At 41.9% G+C, this 23,737-nt stretch overlaps 1 protein-coding gene across 3 annotated transcripts in view; it reads left to right on the forward strand.

Annotated features, from left to right (window-relative positions):
• The first annotated feature begins 997 nt into the window (after window positions 1–997).
• The window catches only part of VWA5A (von Willebrand factor A domain containing 5A), a 36,834-nt gene continuing 14,094 nt past the window's right edge, over window positions 998–23,737 (forward strand). Inside the window, exons 1-16 of one of the 3 annotated variants that reach the window (XM_045483270.1) lie at window positions 998–1,082; window positions 2,051–2,095; window positions 4,489–4,546; window positions 4,666–4,868; window positions 5,172–5,394; window positions 5,517–5,692; window positions 5,973–6,087; window positions 9,941–10,110; window positions 10,360–10,448; window positions 10,653–10,797; window positions 11,260–11,339; window positions 18,374–18,488; window positions 19,178–19,342; window positions 19,621–19,721; window positions 20,227–20,480; window positions 20,601–22,013. In XM_045483270.1, coding sequence (XP_045339226.1) covers window positions 4,504–4,546; window positions 4,666–4,868; window positions 5,172–5,394; window positions 5,517–5,692; window positions 5,973–6,087; window positions 9,941–10,110; window positions 10,360–10,448; window positions 10,653–10,797; window positions 11,260–11,339; window positions 18,374–18,488; window positions 19,178–19,342; window positions 19,621–19,721; window positions 20,227–20,480; window positions 20,601–20,629 — 1,908 coding nt within the window. In that variant the 5' untranslated portion in view covers window positions 998–1,082; window positions 2,051–2,095; window positions 4,489–4,503 and the 3' untranslated portion in view covers window positions 20,630–22,013. Of the gene's footprint in view, window positions 1,083–2,050; window positions 2,096–4,488; window positions 4,547–4,665; window positions 4,869–5,171; window positions 5,395–5,516; window positions 5,693–5,972; window positions 6,088–9,940; window positions 10,111–10,359; window positions 10,449–10,652; window positions 10,798–11,259; window positions 11,340–18,373; window positions 18,489–19,177; window positions 19,343–19,620; window positions 19,722–20,226; window positions 20,481–20,600; window positions 22,014–23,737 lie in introns of those variants that run through there. The other 2 variants (XM_045483269.1, XM_045483268.1) reach the window with 2 other exon arrangements.

Below are 23,737 nucleotides of genomic sequence, written 5' to 3' on the forward strand. Positions count from 1 at the left end.
ATACCAGATGTGATTTCTACCAAGAGAAAAGGATCATTCCCTCTCACAATTAGTTTGATACATGTAAAGAACATAGTCCTAGAGCCTAAAACTGATAAAATAGAATCTGTGCTTATATTGTGCTTTACCATACATGTGTATATACACACATCACATCACGTCAAGATCCACCGAATCTTTAAAAACAACCCAGGGAGGGAAGTGTGCCATTATTTCCATTTTACAGATAAGACAACAAACTCAGAGAAAGTAAATATGAATACATTGCAGAGACCAAAATGAACCTGAGTTTTCATATGTATTATGTTTCTTTACTCTCTACATATTCTCAATAGCAATACAATTCTTTTTTTTAAGCCTCAGACTTAACAGATCATTTTGAAATAAAGAAGACATAGGAAACTTCATCGCTTCTAGTGTCCCTTAGCCAGCAAAATGAGCATAGATATTCTAACTTACTTATGTTGTTACCCCCAGCAAAACAAAAACAAAAACAAAAACAAACAAACAAAAAACAAAACAAAACCCACAATAACCCAAGAAACAAAAACCAAACACCTTAATTTTATGATCCTGATGAAAAATCCATAAATGATCCATGACTGGAAGACTTGGTCCCTGTGACCATTGTCCTGTCTCTGGGCCCTCCCCTGTGCTGTTAGGAAGGATGCAATCTTGGGACAAATAACTCAAATTAGAGATTAGAAGTCAACGATAATGCCCATGGAGTTCAGGGCCTACCATACAGTATTATTAGTAGGGCCTAGTGCACAGTAAGTCCTGGGTAATTCAATCTGTTACAGGAATATGATGTGATTTGATGTGATTGTTGATGTTACTGTGAAAGCACTTCACTGGTAAAACAGTCTCTTCCCTTTGCCTGTCTTCTGATTGGTCCTTAGCAGAGACTAGGCCTTGGAAAAACAGCAAACGTTCGAGGGTTGAAGAATTTTCCATTGATCCCTTAATCAAGTAGTCGCCACTTTGTAACCGGTCCCTAGAAGGGGCGGGTCTTCCTGGAAATTTTGACTGCAGCTGTTTTCCCCCGGCTGTGACTCAGAGCGCCCAGACTGCGGGAGAAGGTAGGGGATCCCGCAGCCCGCGCTGGGGCTGGATCACACCCCTTAACCCTGACGGCCAAGACGCGCCCCTTCCAGCTCCCTTTCCCCATCTCCAAACCCTCTGGGGCTTGTTTTAACCGCAAACCCAAGGGGTGGGGGAATTTAATCCTGGTGTTCGCTCCCCGGGGGTTTTCTGCAGGTTTGGCAGTTTAGGGGGATCTTGTGGGGGGTGGGGGTGGGGGTGAGGGCTGGAAAGGGGATTTAGGCATCTGCTGATTTTCTCAAGGCCCCTCTTCTTTTTACTTTCCTTCTCTTCAACTTTACTTATCTCTCTCTCTCTCTCTCTCTCTCTCTCTCTCTCTCTCGTAGAAGATTGATGTTTTCTCAATTTTATCGAATTTTCTGCTGTGGAAATGGAGTTTCAAACCTCCCCCCACCCCCCGACCCCAGTAGGACTGCAGCCTCTAAACCCTTCCCTATAGAAATTTAAGGAAGCGACTCTGGTCCCTTCTGTTAATACTTGGAGGCTGCAAACCTAGGACTGAAATTTTAAAGATTAAATCACTTTCTGTTTCTATCTGAGCTCCACTCCCCTCTTGTCCCCTGCAACAGGCTGCAGGGGTGTGGCCCGCTGCGCCACGAGCGCCCTGGCTCCTCCCTCTCCTAGGTGGGTGGCTGAACCGCTAGGTGCCTGGACTCTTGGATTCCTGAGGGTCCACCTTAACACGCAGCCCTCCGGCTCAATGGGCCCCCCCTCTATTCTCCCAGCCGCCTCAGATTCAACGCTTTGACCTTGGTCAGCTGCTGTGGTCAGTCTTTGCCTACCGTTGCCAGGTGCATTTCTGAAATGGCATCCTGGGGGGCAGAGAACTAGTTCTGAACCACCATAGTTTGTACGGAGAAGGGTGGGGGAGAAGGTGCAGAAAATTCGCCTCAATGAAGGATTTGTTCTGGGGTTAGAATTGGGAAATAAGACTGTTTCTTTGTAGGAGATACCCCTCTGCTTCTGTCCCTTCACCTGGAAGTCATCCTTGGTGAGTATTGCCAAGCCTCAGAGATTGGGTTACTTGACACATTTCTTCAGTTGTCGAGGGTCCTGGGTCTTCCTCCTGTTGTAAGCTTCCTACTGATATTTTAGAAATTTTTCCCTCCCCTAACCCCAGCCCGTCCTACCAGATCTTACCTCAGTCAAGCATCTGCATGGAAGTCCTTTTCCTGACCATTCTTTCCTCTCCCCACAGCTGCTACTGCCCTCTGTGTTTCTATCAAATGGGAGCCATTTTGCCACACTCAGTTTTTTTAAATTGTTTAATGTTTATTTATTTTTGAGAGAGAGAGAGAGAGAGAGAGAGAGAGAGATCATGAGTGGGGGAGGGGCAGAAGGAAAGGGAGACAGATTCCTAAGCAGGCTCCAGGCTCTGAGCTGTCAGCACAGAGCCTGACGTGGGGCTTGAACCCACGAATGGTGAGCTCATGACCTGAGCTGAAGTTGGATACTTTACCGACTGAGCCCCCCAGGCACCCCGCCACACTCAGTTTTTATCCAGTTCTTCAAAATACCACAGAATGAAGACCCTGATTTATTGGCGCTGATCTGTGGACATGGGGCATGGTGTACAAGATGCACCATTGCCATCAGATGGATGAGCGACGTGGACATTGCTCTGGATGGGAGTAGGGTGAGGTTTTAAATGGTGATTGGGATGAGCATAGAGGGCCTAGAAGTAGTCCTCCAGAAGCTTCAGAATCCTTGAGGGGGATGTTGTTCTAAGAAGGAAAGTTGCCTTTCTCATGAGCCTACATGTTTTTGTGGCCTGTGGGTTCCTCAGTGAAGGTTGGGCTTCCCAGAGACTTGTCTGCTTCTGGGACTCTGGATAAGTACATAAGTTTCTGGGTTTTTTTGGCATTCTCTGTACACCAGATACTTCCATTTTAGCTCCTTAAGTTGTGTTTTCAGTGAAAGGCCCCCTAACTGGTGCTGGAGATTGTAGCTCATGTCACCCTTTGACAGAGCAGGGAGAGGCAAGGTGACCAATGATTCTGTTCAGAATGGTCAGAGGGCAGCTTCCAGGGGTACTAGGGCCAATGACTAGGACCAGACCCACCCACTGATTCTCTGGATAAAAGAATCATAGTGTAAATCATAATCTAGATATGTAAATGTATCTTCTTGTTACCATATCACATGAAATAGGTGTCTAAGATTATAATAAAATTTGGAATAGGTGGTTAGGATGGCATGATTTAAAATAGAGGTCATGGGGGCCCCTGGGTGGCGCAGTCGGTTGGGCGTCCGACTTCAGCCAGGTCACGATCTCGCGGTCCGTGAGTTCGAGCCCCGCGTCGGGCTCTGGGCTGATGGCTCAGAGCTTGGAGCCTGTTTCCGATTCTGTGTCTCCCTCTCTCTCTGCCCCTCCCCCATTCATGCTCTGTCTCTCTCTGTCCCAAAAATAAATAAACGTTGAAAAAAAAAATAAAAAAAATAAAATAGAGGTCATGTTGGGGCACCTGGGTGGTTCAGTCAGTTGAGCATCCGACTTTGGCTCAGGTCATGATCTCACAGCTTGTGAGTTCGAGCCCTGCGTCAGGCTCTGTGCTGACAGCTGGGAGCCTGGAGCCTGCTTCGGATTCTGTATCTCCCTCTGTCTCTGCCCCTAACTCACTTGCATTCTGTCTCTGTCTCTTTCAAAAATAAATAAACATTTAAAAAAAATAAAAAATAAAATAAAATGGAGGTCATGTTGCATATGTGATATTTACATATATATCTTAGAATACTTTGGATGGAGGAAACAGTGGTTTCAATTGTGAGTCCCAAAAGAAAAGTCACAAGGTAAGTGATCTTAGTTGCAGGGGACCATTATGGATCAAGATGCTTCTTAAATGCAGGTCTCTGTTTAGCGTGATCCAAAGTAACAGGCAAGGTCTATTTAACAACTGTAACAATTACAGCAGGAGCAATACAAGCCTATTATCATTGATTAAATGCTTCCTGTAGGCCAGGCACTGTTCTAAGGACTTCATATATATAAATCCATATATGCATATATGACAAATAGTATATGGTTTTCATTGTGGAAAGAGAATACTGAGGTTCAAAGGGGTTAAGATAATTTTAGTTATTCCACATACAGTATTTAAGGAATGGTATATTTGAAAAAGTGGAACTGGTATTTGAACCAGCTTCAGGGTGTTTCAGAGACTTCCTGTTTATTGGGTACGTAGTGAATCTTACAGTTTACCACTTGGGTCTGGCATTTAGAAGGACTATTACTATTGGCGTCTGGGTCCCCTTCTTCACAGCTTCTTTCTCCTTCCCATTAATCCTCTGAATGTATTCTCGTGCCAGACAGGAGCACAGGAGGTCTGGTCTTTGAATAGATAATCCCCAACATATCACTGTATTTATGATGTGTCTTTTCCACAGTAACCCTGCATCACCATGGTGCGCCCTTCTGGCCTACTAACCCGCCAAGAGGAACCAGGTAGGCATGATTCATGACCCTAACTTGCCATTGTATCTTTGGCATCTAGCCCAATGCCTGGCATGCAGGAGGCCTTCTGGTAAAGTTTGTTCACCACTTGAACTCTGGTCTATCTCTAGTGCCATTGAAGAGCATCTGTGTGACCTTGTCCATTCGTGAGTTTGTGGCTGGTGTGGCTGCTACCTTAAACTATGAAAATGAAGAGAAATTTCCTTTGGAGACCTTCTTTGTATTCCCCATGGATGAAGATTCAGCTGTCTACAGCTTTGAGGCCATGGTGGATGGGAAGACAATTAAAGCAGAATTAAAGGATAAGAAGAAGGTACTAGGGATGAGTAGATTATCTCCTCCCTTCTTATTTCCTTAATGCGTACTCTTAGGATCTCTAGCATATGCAACTTCACAAAAAATGCTGATGTTGAATGCTCTTTCTGCTATTCCCCTCTAGCTGCTATTTTCCTAAAATCATCTGGGGGGAATAGTCCATCAGGCATTCACAGTAGAGCTGTGACCTTGGCAAGACCAATCACAGGGCGTCTCCATCAGTCTCTGTTTTCCGTACCGCTCGTCTCTTCATTTAGCCATGCCACCTTTGGTATCACCTTCCTGTCCCTGTTATCCGTAGGCCCACATCATCTATGAGAGTGCCATCAGCCACCGCCACCAAGCTTTCCTCCTGGAAGAGGACAAGTGCTCCAGGGACGTCTTCTGTTGCAATGTGGGGAACTTGCAACCTGGGTCAAAGGTGGCGCTCACCCTGAAGTACGTGCAGGAGCTGCCCCTGGAAGCGGATGGGGCCCTGCGCTATGTGCTCCCAGCTGTCTTGAATCCTCGATACCGTTGCTCTGGTGAGTATCCTTTCCTTTTGAATACTGGTGGTGGGTTATATAATTTGGGAAACCCCCTCAAGTGTCGTAGGGGTGCTAAACAATATGAGAAGGGAAAACAGAACTAAAGTAACTTCTTGTAGGATCACCTGAGGACAGTTGCCTTGATTTGAAGACTCCCATAGTCCCTTTGGATGACTTGCCCTATGCGTTCAGCATGACTGCCACTGTCAGTTCCCAGCATGGCATTGAGACGATCCAGTCCAACTGCCCCTTGAGTCCTATTGAGTACCTTGGAGATAAGAAGACTTCTGCCCAGGTAATTCATAAGAAAGTAATGTTGTTGCCAGCACCCCTGTTCTTTGGGTTCTGACCTTGTTCCTCACTCAGTCTTTCCAAAATGTTCCTTACTTTTCCCTACTAAGTAGAGGGAATCCTACTTTGTTCCTTCTTTATCCAGAGCCTTCTCTCCATTCTTGCCCCTGCCGCTGATCATGCTCACTCAAGGAAGAAGCCTGTAGCCCGCAGCTCTGACCTCAGCCCCAGGCAGCAAGCAGTGATAGTTCTAACATGGCTCTTTTGCTTGTTCCCAAACTCAGATTTCCTTGGCTGATGGACACAAATTTGATCGAGATGTGGAACTCCTGATTTACTACAGGGAGGTGCATACCCCCAGTGTAGCTGTGGAGTTGGGGAATCCTAAAAACAACCCAGGTATTTTCTTTCTCCCTTTGTAGTTACCTCCTAAAGGGTAACTCTTGTCTTGGAATTTCCCTCAAATTACCCTCACTTTACTTTTCTTCTGTCCAGTAGTAGGTAAAACATCCAAAGAGCTTACATTACGGTTAGATACAATGAGTATCATGTGGTTGTGTCTTAGAGGCAAATTTAAGTGAATCAGTAGATAACGAGATCAAGGACATGGACAAATAATTCACAACAGGAAACACAACTAGTTTACAAACATAGATGGCAATGATCAGTCTCTACAAGTGCAAATAAAAATAAAATAAAATAAAATAAAATAAAATAAAATAAAATGAAATAAAATGAAATGAAATGAAATAAAATAAAAATAACTGGAAATGTGTACCTCCGAATCCCTTTTATCTATTTCTAGTCTATTTTATTTCTTTTATATATCCCCTTATCTATTATCTATGGTACTAAGAGGTACAAACTTTCAGTTTCCAAATAAGTAAGTCACAGTGATGAAAAGTAGAGCACAGGAAATATAGTCAGTAAGATTGTAATAACATTTGGTGGCAGATGGCAAATAGACTTATTGTAGTGAGCACTGAGTAATGTATAGAATTGTTGAATCATTATGTCGGGTACCTGAAACTAATATAACATGGCGTGTTAATTATACTTCAATGAAAAAGTAAATATTCATTTGTGGGGAAAAAATAAAATGAAAATAATGATGTGACATTTTCACTTTTCAAATTATCAAAGATTTCCAAATCCGGTAATGCCCGATCATTCATCTCCAGAGATTTTTCATCTCACCCTAGGATCTTAATTTCTAAGTATGTTAAAAACTGGATATAGTCTCTTAATAGTTTTTTAATTTCTTTAATTTCCCTTATTTTCTAAATTTTCCTTACCATGTGTGTACTGTTCCTTATAACTATAACTGGTATAACCCATAGGAGTCTATTGCTGTCTTGGGCCTTCCTGGGCAGCCATGTCCCTGGATTGCAGGGACCAAAGTCTAACTGGAGGTTCTGCCACCTCTGAAGCTTTTTTCACATTGGTGGAATGGAAGGATGTTTGGGGACAGTCATAGTCACAATGCTATAGCTTGGGTTAGGTTCTTACTTCTGTAACTACGCTGCTATGAAGACAGTTTCCTGTAGTTGGTCCTCCAGAGGCCATCCTTCTCTCCCATTGTTAATGTTTGGCCAAGGTCGATTTAGAGCTCCTTAGTTTGCCCTCACTTGTTCAACCATTTTTTCTCTGGGCCAGTTGTCCATGCTAAAGCCGGTAGAGGGGCTCCCAGCCTCAACCAGATTTGCTCCAGCTCTTCTTCCACTAAGCTCCATGCCCTGTCTTTGTACATTAGTTTTGTCCTTTTGTACTGTTTTTGTCCTTTCCCTTTGGTGGCTCCCCCTTGGGTGCCCATGAAATACGCCCACAGTAGCGACCTGGTCTTCAGTCAGGATTATTCTAATCCACCAGAGAAAGTTTTATAGTGCTGAATCTTTTTTTTTTTTTATTTAAATTTTTTTTTTCAATGTTTATTTATTTTTGGGACAGAAAGAGACAGAGCATGAACGGGGGAGGGGCAGAGAGAGAGGGAGACACAGAATCGGAAACAGGCTCCAGGCTCTGAGCCATCAGCCCAGAGCCCGACGCGGGGCTCGAACTCACAGACCGCGAGATAGTGACCTGGCTGAAGTCGGACGCTTAACCGACTGCGCCACCCAGGCGCCCCTAATAGTGCTGAATCTTAAAAGGTATGGATTACGATCTCAGTTCCTTTAATTCCAAGAAGTTCCCTTGGCCCCTAGGCGGAATTCCTCATCTGTTCTCTATGACGGGCTCTGCGGGCCAGAGCGGGATATCAGGGGAAGCCTTTATGATCTTGTGAATCCCCTTCTAGCAGGGCCACTCAAATCTCACTTTCTAGATCATATATCTAGTCAAGATGACTTTCTGTTCGTGTTCTAACAAGGAAGAAAATGACAACTGGCAGCTTGGCTCACTAAACCCACTGACAGTTCTACAAAATGAAGCATACTACCACATGATGAAAGTACTTTACATACATATGTACATATGTATACACATATTTTAAAGTGTATTTATTTTGAGAAAGAGAGACGCATGATCTGGGGACAGGCAGAGAGAGAGGGAGAGAGAGAACCCCCAGCTGCACTGTCAGTGCTAAGTCCAGTGTGGGGCTCGAACCCAGGAACTGTGAGTTTATGACCTGAACGGAAATCACGAGTCGGACGCTCAACCGACTGAGCCACCCAGGCGCCCCCCAATATATATATATTTAAACTTAGAATATACTTGACCATATTAAGAACATGATTTTTAAAAAGTTATATGTATAATTTAATAAAAATAGCATAAAAAGTTGGTAAATAATTTTCCAAAATTGTTATTAAGAGCTTAACCTGAGTTAAGGCCTCGATTCAGTTCCTTAAACGTGTATCACTGAACCCTTAACATGATCTTGAGTCAGGTATTACTACTTGGATTGTTCAGATGAAGAAACTGAGGCCAGCAAGCAGAAGAGCTAGGGCTTGAAATGCCTTATTTAAAAATGAGGAAGCAGAGACTCATAAAGGTGAAAATAATTTGAGCCAAGCCAAAGGAATTATAGTAGAAATACCTAGATAGTGCATACTGTATATCTGGCATTGTTCTAAACACATTAAACATACGCACCTGTTTCATTGTCATGGCAGATTGTCTGATTTACCAGTCCAGTGCCAATCCCGCTACAATAAGCTGCCTCTTTAAATAGAATGGAATTTACCTTGCCCATTAAAAACAAACAAAAAAAAAAAAAAAAAAAAGCTACCCTTCCATTCTGTATGCAGCGATTTGGATTTTTTAGAAGTTATTCTTGAACTAGCATTCAAGCAAATATTTGATGAGCTGCGCCCATTTCATTTGGAAGCCAGTTTGGTCATTGGGGTATCCCAAGGGTAAGAGATTAAAACAAACCACATCCTGTAGTCGTATTGAATCCCAAGGCTACTGAGTATTGAAACCTATAAATCCTGGAATCACTTTATAACAGTAAGGTACGGGAATTTAATTCTTTGTCCTCTTATATTCTCTGAACTGTAAAACTGGAGTGGATCTAATCACCCAGCCATTCTCGCTTCATCTCTGTCTCAATACTAACATTTCAATTCTTGCATCAGTTTTCACTTGTTCCTCAAAATAAAACCAAAGCTTTGACAGCCTGGTAAGATGGGTCAGACTCCCATGGTTTCCTTCCCAGTGTTGCTTGGATGATGCTGTTAGAGTCTAACACACGTCCCACTTCCGGAGAGTATCATTAAATGTTTCATCCCCAAAGCAGAGGACTTTCCTTGGTGTGTATGACACTTATACTTTCAGCTCTTGCAAACTGCCAACATAGGAGTTGCCCATGAACCTTCATTATTTCAAAAGTATAATTAAAGACCTAAACAAGGACCCACATAATACATTTCCTATTGATTTGATCTGAAGAGAAGGTGTCCCTGCCAATAAATTAGCTCGATTCTTCTGGCAGATTCCAGAACATTTTAACTTCAGGCATTTCACTCAATTACCTCCCTGCTAGGAAACTAGCATCCAATTATATATTTTAATTATTGGTTGTACCTGTGACCTCTACCTTCTTTTTTTCTTCCATATCTTTTCTGCTTCTCTATCTTTTATATGTTTATAACTCACCCGAAACCCTCTGCCAGGATATACAGTATGAAGAGCAAATAGCATTTTAGATTTGGATTTTCTCAGCTCCCTATGTAACTGACTACACCGATTCTTGGGGTCTTCGGTATTCTTGGGTTCCTTTTCATGTTCTGGTGTCCTTATCTTTTCAAATTAGATGGTTTGATGAAAGATCCATCTGCGATGGTGTGTTTCTACCCAAATATCCCAGAAGTTGAGCCATCAGCTATCTGTGGAGAATTCGTCTTCCTCATGGACTGCTCAGGGAGTATGCAGTGCCCCATAAGTAAACAGGATAAATCACAGTTGCGCATAGAGGCAGCCAAGGTAAAGCTAGTTACTTTCTTTTTCTGGTCACGTGAAAGGAGGATGAATCGCAAGAGTTAAATTGGGGTCCATCTGGAACTTTCCCCTTCTGAGCTACGTCTAACATGACCACTCTGAGAATAGCCTTGGGATATAAGGGCCTGGAGTCATGAAATGTGGGAAGGCCCACCCCTGTAAGAATTACACTGGGAGGGTCTGTGTGTCTGGGAGGAGCCTCTCTCACTGTCTCCTTGCACTCTCTTCCTTCAGGAAACACTGATTTTGCTGCTGAAGAGTTTGCCTGTAAACTGTTATTTCAATATCTATGCATTTGGATCTTCCTTCGAGGCATTCTTTCCGTAAGTTTCTAGAAAGCCTACAGAGAGTCCAAAAGGAAACTTCAAAGACAGAAGTAGATTGTTAGAGGGGTTCCTTGCACAGTTGACTTTGGCGTTGGGTGTTTCAGGTGAGGTTGTTTATAGTGGAGGTATCTCAGTTCAGGGACTTGATACTGGGTGGTGTTGAGCAGCTATCGTATCACTGGGCGTGTTTGTTTTTCTCAGGAATAGTGTGAAATACACTCAGGATACCATGGAAGAGGCACTGAGGAGAGTTAAACTTATGCGGGCGGACCTAGGGGGCACGGAAATCTTGACACCACTCCAGGTCATTTACAGAGAACCTTCCATCCCGGGCCACCCCCTACAGGTAGGAACACCTGGAACAGAGCCAGCAGAAGGCAACAGAGAGAATGAAATCTCTGTTCAAGAATCCATCCCCCTGAGCTTGGTTGTAGGTTTGTTAAAATAGGACATAAAATTCAGAGTCTTCTATCATACAGTGAAGAGAATAAGACAAGAGACAAGAAGCGTTTAATAGGATTCCTTTCCTTAGCTCCGTGCTGTGGGCGGTGGGTGGTGGAAGTTGTTTTGTGGAGTCCCACAAAAGTTTTAGATGAGACGAGAAGGGGGAGGTGATGAAAATCCCAGGTCCCAAACAAGCCGTGTGAGAATGTGGTGCAAGTGACCATGGAACGTTAGGGACCTCACACCCGTCTGAAGGGGCTGTAGTCTCTGGAATGAAACAGTTGATTTTTCCCAAGGGCAAATTCTGGCGTCTTAAAAAATGATCTTCACAGAGATGTGACGAATGTCTTCTTTCTATCTACAGCTTTTTGTCTTCACAGATGGAGAAGTTACTGACACGTTCAGTATAATTAAAGAAGTTCGGAACCACAGACTGAGGCACAGGTAGGAAGAGAATGTGAGTTCTGGGTGACTGACCTGGGTAGTGGCACATGTAGTTTACTGCCAATTGCTACCAGGGTTGACATTCCTTTCAGAGGAGAGAGTGATTCAAGAATTTTAGTTTTACTAGCTAAAAAGCTTTTTCTATATCATTTTCCCCTCTCTAGTAAAAGATAAAAGTCATTTTCTAAATAATGTCTAAACCATATGGAAACAAAAATTGAATAGTAAGATAGTTTAAAAAAATTTTTTAATGTTTTATTCATATTTGAGAGAGAAAGAGACAGAGAGTGAGTGGGGAAGGGGCAGAGAGATGGAGACAGAATCTGAAGCAGGCTCCAGGCTCTGAGCTGTTAGCACAGAGCCCGATGTAGGGCTCGAACTCACGAGCAGTGAGATCATGACCTGAGCCGAAGCTGGACACTTAACCAACTGAGCCACCCAGGTGCCCCAAGACAGTTTTTTTTAAACTATAACCATTTTTATCAAAGTAAAACATACACAAAACTACACAAATCATAAGTATACAGCTGGGTGAATCACAGAGTTGATCACTACCAACTTTTACCTCTCCAAAGGAAATAGCTTTCCTGACCTGTAACACCATGGATTATTTTTGCTTGTTTTCAAATAAAAATAAGTGGGTTATACAATATGTTTTTGTTTCTGTGTATTTTGCTTCTTGCCCTCAGTAGTATGTTGATATTCATACCTATTTTGCATGGAGCCGTGGTTAATTTTCATTGGTGTGTAGTATTCCATAGAATAATAGATAGTTATATGTGTATGTATGTGTGTATATATATATATATAGAGAGAGAGAGAGAGAGAGAGAGAGAGTTAGATCTGTAGTTCACGTGGATTTTGTGTGTGTGTGTTGTGTGAAGTAGGGGCCAATTTTCATTATCTTCTCATGTTGATATCATATTGACCCTGTACCATTTATTGAAAAGTTCTCACTGATGTACAGTGTCATTTTTGTCACAGATAAGCATCTACACATGTAGTAATTGTTCTTGGATCCTTTGTTCCATCCCATTAGTCTATTTATCTAGACATGTGCCAGTACTATACCAGATAAATTTACGTAGCTCTCTGATAAATATTGATTTCCAATAGAGTAAGTCTTCAACTTTGTTTTTTTTTTTTCAAGATTGTCTCAGCTGTTCTTGACTCTTTATATTTGTATTTTAGAATTCGTTTGTCAGTTTTCACCAAAAAAAGGAGACTGTTGAGATACTGATTAGAATTACATTGACTTTAGGGGTGCCTGGCTGGCTCAGTCAGTAGAGCATGTGACTCTTGATCTCGGGGTTATGAGTTCAAGCCCCATCTTGGGCATAGAGATTACTTAAAAAAAGGAGAGAGAATTGCATTGATTTTATAGATCAGTTTTGGGACAAGTTAGTGTTTGTTATATTGAGTAGTCTAATCTATTTAGATGGTGTGTCCATCCATTTATTTAGGTCTTTCTTGATTCTTCTGAATGTGTGTTTCCAATATTTTATTTAAAAATTGAAACCTGTAGAGAAGTTGGAAGAATAGAACAATAGACACTCATATACCCTTCTACCAGAGGTCCATGTTTTAGCACATTTGCCTCACCTATTTTTTGTCTGAAATATTTGAGAGCAAACCACAGATACTGTAATTCTTCATATGCAAATAATAACACACCTTATCTTCTAAGAACAGGGACATCCTGATGAATAACCACAATGAAACTATTAAACTCAGGATATCTAATGTTGAGATGATACTATCTAAATACAGGCCATATTTGCCAAGCTTTCTAATACTGTCCTTTACAGATTTTTCTTTGTTTATCTTTGCTTTTGTTCCCAGAGGAAATCTAAGACCAAACATTTTATTTCATTGTTATGTTTCCTTAATCTTCTTTACTCTGGGAGAGATCCTCAGCCTTTCATTATTTTTCATGACACGGATATTTTTAAAGAGGACTATCTAGTTATTTTTGTAGAGACTCAATTTATGTTTGTGTTTAATTACTTAAATTCACGCTTAGGTTAATATTAAATATTTTGGGAAGAAATATTCCAAAAGTAACATTGAGTCTGCTGATAGGTTTGACCACTTCGTTAAAAGGTGGTATCTGATGGAAAACTTGGAAATTTTGTAAACATCTTGTTCTCAACAGATGTTTACTCTGTAGATCCAGCATTCATTGATGATTATTACCCAAATGTTATTATTGTCAGTGGTTACAAATGGTGATTTTTAAGTTCTGTCAGCTTTTCCAGATTAGTTGGCATCTTACTGTAAAGAAGCGTTTCTTGGGGTGCCTGGGTGGCTCAATCAGCTGAGCATCCGACTTCAGCTCAGGTCATGATCTTGCAGTTCATGAGTTTGAGCCCCACATCAGACTCACTGCTCTCAGTGCAGAGGCTGCTTCGGATCCTCTGTTGCCCTCTCTCTGCCCCTCCCCTTCTTGTGCTCTCTCAAAAATAAATAAACATTAAAAAAAAAAAAAAAGATTTTCCTTCCCCCCCCCCCCCCCTTCCTTTTGTTGTGCGAATATATACTTCGGGATTCTTCCAAAATTTTGGATTGTTTTTCAATTTTTTAAGGTTCATTATTTTCAGTTTTCATTTAGATTTTCAAAAATTCCAGTTTTGGCCAGTGGGAGCTGCGTTTCACTTGTTCCTATGTCTTTTTCATGTGTCTCTTTGGTGTTTGAATATTTCCTTTCTTTCTTATAAAAGAGTACAGACTCATCTATACTTTTCCATCCCTATCGCCAGTTATTTCTACAAGAAGCCTAGTTTCTTTCAGTGAAAATGACAAATAGAGGTCAATATTTGAGTATTAGGCATAACTCTGTTACGGGCCTGTTCTTGATTGTAGCCATTTTTGGCAGACTGAACTAGCAACTATTAAAAGAATTTGTTTTAACTGATACCCCTACTTCCAAGGTAATAATATAACATTCTTTCTCTTTTTTCTTCTATTCCAAATTTGTGCCTTTTTTCCTCTATGGTAACAAACCTGGTTTCCCATAAAATTAGTAAATGTGCTCATTTCCTTAATCCAACAATACATACAAAATCTCTCTGTAATGTTTTATAATTCTCTGTGTAGAGGTCTTCATGCGTTTGTTATTAGATTTTTCCCTAGGTGTTTGATACTCTTTTGATTTTTAAATGTTTATTTATTTATTTTGAGGGGAGGGCAGGGGCAGAGAGAGAGAAGGGGAGAGAGAATCCCAAGCAGGCCCCACACGGCCAGCAAAGATCCAGACATGGGCCTTGATCCCACAAACTGTGAGATCATGACCTAAGCCGAAATCCAGAGTTGAACACTTAACTGACTGAACCACCCAGGTGCCCTAGATACTATCTTAAATAGTATTTTTAAAATCATTTTATTTACTGGGCATTTATTTCTAAATAGAAATTGATTATAATAGCTTTTAAAATTTACATGGACCTTTTATTCAGTGACTTTGCCTTATTTAAATATTAATTCTAATAGTATATTTGCAGATTCTTATAGATTTTATTTTTCTTCCCTTCCCTTTTGCCATGGAAAAGAACTTTAGTATAAACCTGAATAGATGTGGTCATAGCTGGCATTCTTTCCTTGTTTTGGATTTCAGAGGGAACATGTTCAACACTGCATCAATAAGTATGATTGTTGGCTATAGGTTTTTTTGTACATATCATCAGATTAAGGAAATTGTATTGATTTTGAGAGTTATTTTTTCTTTCTTTTTTTTCTAACAAAAACCATGAATGATTGTTGAATTACATCAAATGCATTTTATGTATCTGTTGAGATGAGTGTTTGATTTTATCCTTTTTTTCTTTTCATGTGTGACTTATAATGACTAGTATTAGACCAACCTTGCCTTTCTGAAATAAACCCAAATTAGTTGTGATCTATTAACTTTTTTTTATGTATTTTTGGATTCAGTTGTCTGGTAACTTCAGGATTTTTTTTCAACTTTAGGATTTTTACATATCTTTTCATGAGAAACGTCAACATATATTTTCATATACTATTCTTGTCAGGTTTTGATGTCATTGTTATTCTGGCATCAGAAAATGAGCTAAAATTGTCTATTTTTCTATTATCTGAAAGATTTTCTTTTTTAAATGTTTTTAAAAAACAATTTTTTAAGTTTATTTATTTGCTTTGGCAGAGAGAGAGGGAGAGAGAAGGAGAATCCCAAGCAGGCGCCATACTGTCAGTGCAAAGCCCAGTGCGGGCCTCAAACCCATGAACCATGAGATCATGACTGACCTAAAATCAAGAGTCAGATGCTTAACCGAATGTACCACCCAGGCACCCCTCTTTATTAAATGTTTACTAGAAGTTGTCAGGAGGCCTTTTTTGTGGGAAATTTTTTAAATATCTTTTTTTTGAAATGCACTATTCCTACTTTTATACATTTTTGCTTTTTATGGGAATTTGTATATTTTATCTGAATTTTAAATGTCTTTGGATAAAATTCTCTTATGCTATATTGCCTTATGCTGTTGTTAAATTTTGTAGAATCTGTGATATATTACCTTTTCATTCCTGATGTTGGGTATTTGTGTCTTCTTTGTTTTTTTTCCTTGCCCTAAATGTTTGTCAATTTTAATAATCCTTTCAGAGCACTTTTGAGGTGTTTTTTTTTTTAACCCTCTCTATTGTATGGTAGTTTTTTCTATCAATAATGTCACTCCAATCTTTATTATTTTCATTTCCCTTTAAATTCTTTGGGTTTATTGGCCGTTCTTTTTCTAACATCTGGGGATGGATGCTCAGGCAGTTGAGTTTTAGACTTTTCTTTTCTAATGCATGCATTTAGATATATACATTTAAACATATATATCTGAATCCTAATTGGGATCTGTCATTTTCCATTGGCATCCACGTAAGAGTAGTATCATTGCAATTTTTTAAAGCCTAAATTATTCAGAAGTATCATGTGTAATTCCCCAATATTTGGGGATTTTCTATTCCTTTGTTAGGTGTCAGATATTCTATATGAAAAGTTCTAGAACTCCTCTGAGCCTCTAGATGATGTTCTCTTCCCTCTGCGAGGATTGACTCTTTCCTTCTGACAGGTTGGGAGACTAGAAGCAAAGCATCCTAGTCCAATTAGAGCCAAATGAGCTTCAGACATTTGACGGCTGGTTCCTTTCAGATTCATCTCTACCTCTGGGGAGTAGTTCTGCAGGGTTGTGTTAAAAAAAAGCCCTGAGGTGTCTGTAAGGGCAACTTCTCTTTGGAAAGTCCAAGTCTGAAACCACTTAGTTTTTCAGTCTTTTGAGCCATCTGTTTTGTACTTGGCACTATCTTCAAGGGTAACAGGTAACCAGATACCAGTCCCATCTCTCTTGGCCTCTCTCCTCTCCCAGGTCATGGCCCATACATTCCTATTGTCTTTGAAGCCATTTGATGTTTTCAAAAAGATTGTTAAGAATATTGTATACAGCTTTTCCAGTTCTCTACTGGCTGAAACAACTTTGGCTTTGCTGCGAGCAGTACTGTCCTATGGTGTTCTCCTTTAGGTCCATATCATATATTTAAGTTCCATTTCACCTGCTTGCCAGCTGTTTGGATAAATCAGCTAAACTCCCTATCTCAGTTTCCTCATTTGAAAATAAAGACAATAGCAGTATTTTTCTTATGGGTTTGCTGTGAGGGTTAAAAGGGTATACCTAAGTAAAGCATTAGGAACTGTGCTTCACATACAACATGTGCTAGATAAATTGTTGCCATTATTGTAATTACTATCCTTATTATTGTCACCCATAGGAAGCACTTAAGTCCTAGGCATGTTGTTAGCCATCCATAACTATTGTTTAGCTTTAGTTTTACACATACAACACTTAAAAATGCACATAAAAGCCCTTCATAAGCCATAAGGAATGTAGGCTACTGTTGCGATGCCACATGGGAAATTTAAAGATGATAATATCAAGATGCTGGCAGGCTGTGGTCTCTAGGGGCATTGTCACAGGTCGGTCACTCTAATTAGAAGTCTGGTTCTTAGCCCTACAAGTTCAGACTGTTATGATGTCACTAGAATTGGGGTTGATGACTCACACTAACCCAATTCAAAAGAGACTGATGCATAAGCCAAAATTTCAGTGCATTAATTTACAATCTGATGTCTCCTTGTCATGCCTTCTAAAAATGCTTATATTAGTGTTGCCACTAATAGGCAGTTTAGCTGGGAAGCCAAATTGTAAGTAAAAAGCTATTTAGTGCACATGGATTATGGCAGGGAGAGAACTCTCCAGCTAGAAGAGCAGGAGGTACCCTTTCCCACCCTAGGACTGGTCTTGCCAGGGCAGATATGGCCCTAGTACAATGTTAGCAAGGCGCTGATGATAGTGTCTCTTTGATCTTACCTGTCCCACTTTCTCCCACCGTTCTTTGGATTTATTATTAAAATAATTGATGAGGATATGGTCCGAAGATTTTTTTTTTTCTGCTTCTAGAATCAGCGTAATATATATTGTTTTGCCAGGGGGATCTTATGGTCACATAGACCAGTGCTCAAATGTCATCTCTACCATTTGGTAGGTGTGTGATCTTGGGCATATTTCTTCAATTTGTTGGCCCTCAGTTTCTTATCTGCAAAATGAAGCATAAGTCTGCCTCTTAGGAGTCTTGTGATGATTAAATTGCATCATTAGGGGCGCCTGGGTGGCTCAGTCGGTTGAGAGGTCGACTTCGGCTCAGGTCATGATCTCGCGGTCCATGAGTTTGAGCCCCGCGTCGGGCTCTGTGCTGACAGCTCAGAGCCTGGAGCCTGCTCCAGATTCTGTGTCTCCCTCTCTCTCTGACCCTCCCCCATTCATGCTCTGTCTCTCTCTGTCTCAAAAATAAATAAACGTTAAAAAAAAAATTAAAAAAAAATAAATTGCATCATTAATTTAAGGCATTTGGCCTCCTGATTTGGGTCAAGGAACTAGACTAGCTATTTATCTCTTTATGTATTTTTGACTATTATGTGTTAATTTATAATTTCCCTCTGTAGTGTCTGTCTCTAACCTCTCATCCTTGTACAATTGCAGATGTTTCTCCTTTGGGATTGGAGAAGGAGCCTCCACCAGCCTCATAAAAGGCATTGCCCGGGTAGGAGGTGGCACTTCAGAATTTATCACAGGCAAGGACAGGATGCAGGCCAAGGTGAGGACAGGCCTTGTGTTCAGAGGGCCTTGTGATCCAGAGGGAGTGTGGAGCGGGGGTCGGGGGGAGACACTGCCGCAAGGGCAGAGGCAACATCTTGACGCCAGAATTCATTTTCTTATATCCGTAACGCCTTGGGCTATAATACATAGTGGGGCTCCTTTTGACCTGATGTAAATGGGGCCTACTGCAGTTTCTGGAGAAATGGCATCTGGTCCTAGTAGTTGGAAGCCCAGAGACAAGATGCCAGGGGAGTTCAAGGCTTTGTGTTTAAGACCAGAAAGAAACTAAGGATTGTGACCGTCATGATCCGGATTCTAGATGTGTGCTCAAGGAACACTTTGGTGCTCTATCCTATCCTCCATGCAAAGGAGACGAAGAGAACAAGGATGAAATGTAGTATGTCTGGTAGATTGGCAGATGCAGTCAATTCATATTCCCATTTGATCAGTGCACACAAGGGAAGGCATCTTCTTCCTCTGCTTATGTTTGTAAGTTCCTCTTTCCGGGGTGCTGCCATCCTTTACTTTATTCTCCCTTACCCCTACCGCCTCCTAGGACAATATTACGGAATAAGCATAACACATACAGTGTTGCATAGCACCTGGTGCATAATAAGTATTCAGCTGATAGTAGTTATTATTGCCGTTATTATTTTTTTGCTTAGTCTGTTCTCTGTCTTCCACCAGGCACTTAGGGCCCTGAAACACGCTCTACAGCCCGCAGTAGAGGATGTTTCTGTGAACTGGGATTTGCCTCGTGGTCTGTCTGCTAAAACGCTTTCACCAGAACAGACTGTCCTCTATAAGGGTCAGAGGTTAATTGTCTATGCCCAGTTGACTGGGACCATGCCGGTGAGTTCCAATTCTTGTTTGTTCCTCTAGTCAGGGTAGTTACGGCCCCGACCTCTGCTCCAGACAATTTTCTTAAAACTGGTGGAGTCTCATCAAATGATCACACTTGTCGGGTGGAGCCCACCTACCCCCTTCTCCATGATTTCAGTTTCTGATTTCCTGTGCTACCTGGGTCCTAGTCAGAAATTTTAATGTGTTGGGTTGGGAGGGGCCCCAGTTGTGACCTTTCTCTTGGTGACCTCTCCCTTCCATCACGTCTACTCTTCTCTACTTTGCAGCCAGAAGAGGGAACAGGAGAAGTTTGCCTCAACTACACACTCCAGGGCAAGAGTTGTGAGAATAAGGTGACATTTTCCCTACAACCCAAGCTTGATGACAAGTGAGAATCCAGTTTTCCTTCACTGTTTTATTTTGTTTTTGTTTTTATTTTTTTTGGGGGGGGGGTCTCTGCCATCCTTGAGGGTTGACTTCTCTCTCTTAATTTGGGCCTCAATTGTGTCCCTACAAACACTTCTCCTTTCCGACCCATTCAAGTCTTCTCTCTCCCTTTATCTGGCTTTTTCGTCCCTTTGCCAAGGCTAACTTTTTTTTTTTTTTTCCAACGTTTATTTTATTCTTGGGACAGAGAGAGACAGAGCATGAACGGGGGAGGGGCAGAGAGAGAGGGAGACACAGAATCGGAAACAGGCTCCAGGCTCTGAGCCATCAGCCCAGAGCCTGACGCGGGGCTCGAACTCACGGACCGCGAGATCGTGACCTGGCTGAAGTCGGACGCTTAACCGACTGCGCCACCCAGGCGCTCCTGCCAAGGCTAACTTTTGAGGGCCCTGAGGAACTGGTATGTGTGTGCTCTTCCCTAAGTCACAGGGGTTCTTTTCTTCTAGCTTCACTATTCACCGCCTTGCTGCCAAGGCCTTTCTCCAGAGCATGGACATAGGCTTCGGGGAGACTCCAGCAAAAACTAAAAAAGATGTGCTGAAAGTCAGCATTGACTGTGGAGTCATAAGCTCCCACACAGCTTTCATTGCCATCAACAAGGATGTCAACAAGCCAGTTCAGGGGCCCCTGGCTTGTAGGGACGTTCCAAGGCCGGTTCTGCTGTGTGCTGCTGCGCCGATGACACAATGCAAAAGAGTTGGTGAGTGGGTTTTACCCTATTTGAACTCATGTGACACAAGGGGCCCTAGATACGTAAACACGTCATTTGAAGTAAAAGCTTGTGAACTTGAATTTTTTTTCCTTGCCTCTCCACATCTAGGATTTCTGGATGCTGTGGTCCCTTTCTAGGGGACTAGAAAATATCCCACCGGCAAGGAGATTTTAAATAATCTGAGGGGGAAAAAAACCAAGAAAAATGAAAACAGAAAGTACACATACACATTGAGTATTCACACAGTCTAAATCTGAGGCTGATGTAGCCTATGGAGAATTAGATGGGTAATGATTATACAGGTGGCTGATGGTAGTGATTTGGTAGTGTTAGGGAATGGGTGTCTCAAGCGTCAGTCAGGTGGGCTTGAGTACAGATATTAGGGGCTTGAGGGTTAGGATCAGGTAGAGAAATTCCCTGGATTTCTGTGGCCAGAGGGGAATGTGTGATGTTGGTTGTAGAGGCAAGCTTCAAGTTGAGCCCAGATTTTTGTTTTAGTGGTACCATTTATTTAAATAGAGTAACTAAAAAAACAGGAGCCAGTGTAGAGGGTAGTATGTTGAATTGTTTTTGAGTACTTTGAACTTGAGATCCCTATGGCATATTCATATGAAGATGTCCAGTAGAAAGATAGATAGATGGTTCTGCCATTCAGAGGAAAGCTCAGGGATGAAGATACACATTTGGCAATATTTAACATGTAAGTAATAACTAAAGTCATGAGAAGAGGTGAGATTATCAGAAGGCATGTACAGAGTGAGACGAAAGGGGGACGAAATGGAAACACCGAAGAAAACCCAGTATCTAGGGATGGGTGGTAAGAGGATTCCCCACACCAGAATGAAAAGGAATGAAGTAGGATGAGAAGAAGTGAGTGCGCATCCAAAACAAATGAAATATGATTTTAAAAAGTGGAATTATCAAAGTGTAAGATACTGCAGACAAGTCAAAGTAGAGACTGAAGGGGGACTGTTGGGTTACTATCAGAGAAGTTCTTGCTGCTGTAATCAAGGGCGATTTCATTGGCTTCGGTCAGGAAAGAATCCATATTACAGGACGTTAAAGAGTAAAGAGAGGTAGGAAATGAATGCATAGACACTTTTGATAAACATGAAGCTGGAAAGGGGAGGGAATAGAGAGTGGTGTCTACAGAAGTTGTAGAGTTGAGGTAGAATTTTGTGTGTTATTATCTCTTTAAAGTTTCAGAATGGGGGAGATTTGAGGATGCTGTAATGCCCAAGTCAGAGTGTCAGCAGGGAGGGCTGACACTTTTGGGGCGGGGGAATGGGGTAGCTGAGATGGGTGTCTGAGGAAGTGGGAGACGATGACTTCTAGAGCAGCAGTGAAATCCAGGAAGGACAAGTATTAGGACACTCGCCCACTGTTGCCAGGAAGGAGAGGAAAGGTGGTGGAATTTGATTCCAGTTCACAAACTGAGAGGCAAGTGCTTAGAGTTTCCGTCTGATAGGTTTTCTGTAGTTTTAGTGAAAGAGACAGCAAGACTAGCTACTGAGTCTGAGACAAAAAGAGGTAGAAGAGAGAGTTTGAGGAAAGGGTTTCAAGTAGCTCTGTGGACAATTAGTGCAATTCCCAGGGAAAAATAAAGCCTTTGCCCAGGAGTGTTGAGCGTCCAGTTTAGTTTTGATTCTTTGCCTTTTTTAGTGGCACCAAACTAGCAGAGAGGAGCACAGTCCATGTGATTCATTTCGGCAGGACTCAGCAGCTTTGGTGTAAGAACAAAGGGAGCAGAGTGTTGATGTACTTTCAAGGTTGGGGTATTACCGGATGGGTGTCATGAAAAGGAAATCAGGGACATGGAGTTGAAGAGAGTGGTTAGGTGTTGGACCTGGAACCGAAGCTAAATAGGAGAGAGACTGAAGATAAAAGGAAGGGGACTATAGGGAAAAAGCAGAGGCGACACAGATATAGAGGTCCAGATGAAGTCAAAGACCAGGCAAAATAGAGATCTCTGAGTTAGAAGGCTCCAAAGATTGGATACTGTATTTAAAAAGTGGGATTTTTTTTTTCAATTTGCTTTTTTTTTTTTGTACAGGTGGAACAATTCTGCTGGATAACAAGATTCTGGCTTGGGAGGGAGTGGCGGAGGTTGAAGCCATTTGATTTGAGAAAGTTAAGACGCTTTGAATGAGGCTGCTGGATAGGTTATCCACAAGGGTACTGAAATCTCAAGATGATGGCAGGCTGTGCAATGAAGTGGGAGTCTAGAAACTAGCATTCAGATGCTTTTGTGAATAATGGGAAGTGACAGAGAAGGTTGGAGGTTGACAGCAGGAAGAGTATGAGGAAGGTAATCCAAGTGAGGGTGGAGGAGTAATGAGCTGGAAGCCACCTTTGTGACTAACGAGGTTGCCAGTCCCACCCCCCCAACCTGGGTACTTAGACTATGGTACCTCAGGAGATCGCCATGTGAGAGGGACAGAGAGAGAACAGTTCTGGGAAGAAGAAGATTAGTTTTAAGATAAGTAGTTGGAAGAAGCCTCCTGTAATGAAATGAAAGATGCAGGAAAGATCATTGTCGGTATCGAGTGTTCAGAGGACACAGCAGGAAGGGCTCAGGAGGTAAGGGTGTGTGCAGGAGGTGGGCTCACAGAAGGAGAAAAGATGGTGACTGAGGCAGACATGCATAGGGGGACATGTGTCCCACTTTTTCAGTGCCCTTTGCCTATATAGCAGAGAGCAGACGGTGCCTCAGTCTCAATGTCTATACTGGTGGTTTTCAGCTCATTTAAAGGCCTCGTCCTCCTACCCGCCTCGTGCATCTCGGCCCACACGGACCAATCAGTACTTGAGTATGTCATGTCAGCTGAATGTTTACAAAAGTCTCTGTAAGCCCATGGTTAACAAGGGCCTGTGCTCTCCAGGTGAGCATGTTTCCAGGGACTTTTCCTCACCCATGTTTGTCTATCACATGTATAAGACTAGACACACTCAGCCCTCTGGGTCATAGATCAGAGAAGAAATGCATGTTTCTCAAAGAGACTTCTCCTGAGATGGAAAGAGCTCATTGTCCCACCAATAGGACCAACTTGGAGACTCACCCTACAGGTGAGATGGGACTCATTGCTCTGCTCTGATCTATGGGGACCAAAGAACTAATCTTCAACGCTTCTGCTTCCCTGGCTTTCTCTAGCCGGGAGGTAATCTGTTTGAAAAGTGGCAGGCAGAGGATGAGATTTGTCCAGTCCCTATGCTTGCTAGGGTCAGCCCACCTTCACTACTCTACA

Source organism: Leopardus geoffroyi, chromosome D1 (genome assembly GCF_018350155.1).
Source record: "Leopardus geoffroyi isolate Oge1 chromosome D1, O.geoffroyi_Oge1_pat1.0, whole genome shotgun sequence".
In the NCBI taxonomy this organism is placed as follows: Eukaryota; Metazoa; Chordata; class Mammalia; order Carnivora; family Felidae; genus Leopardus; species Leopardus geoffroyi.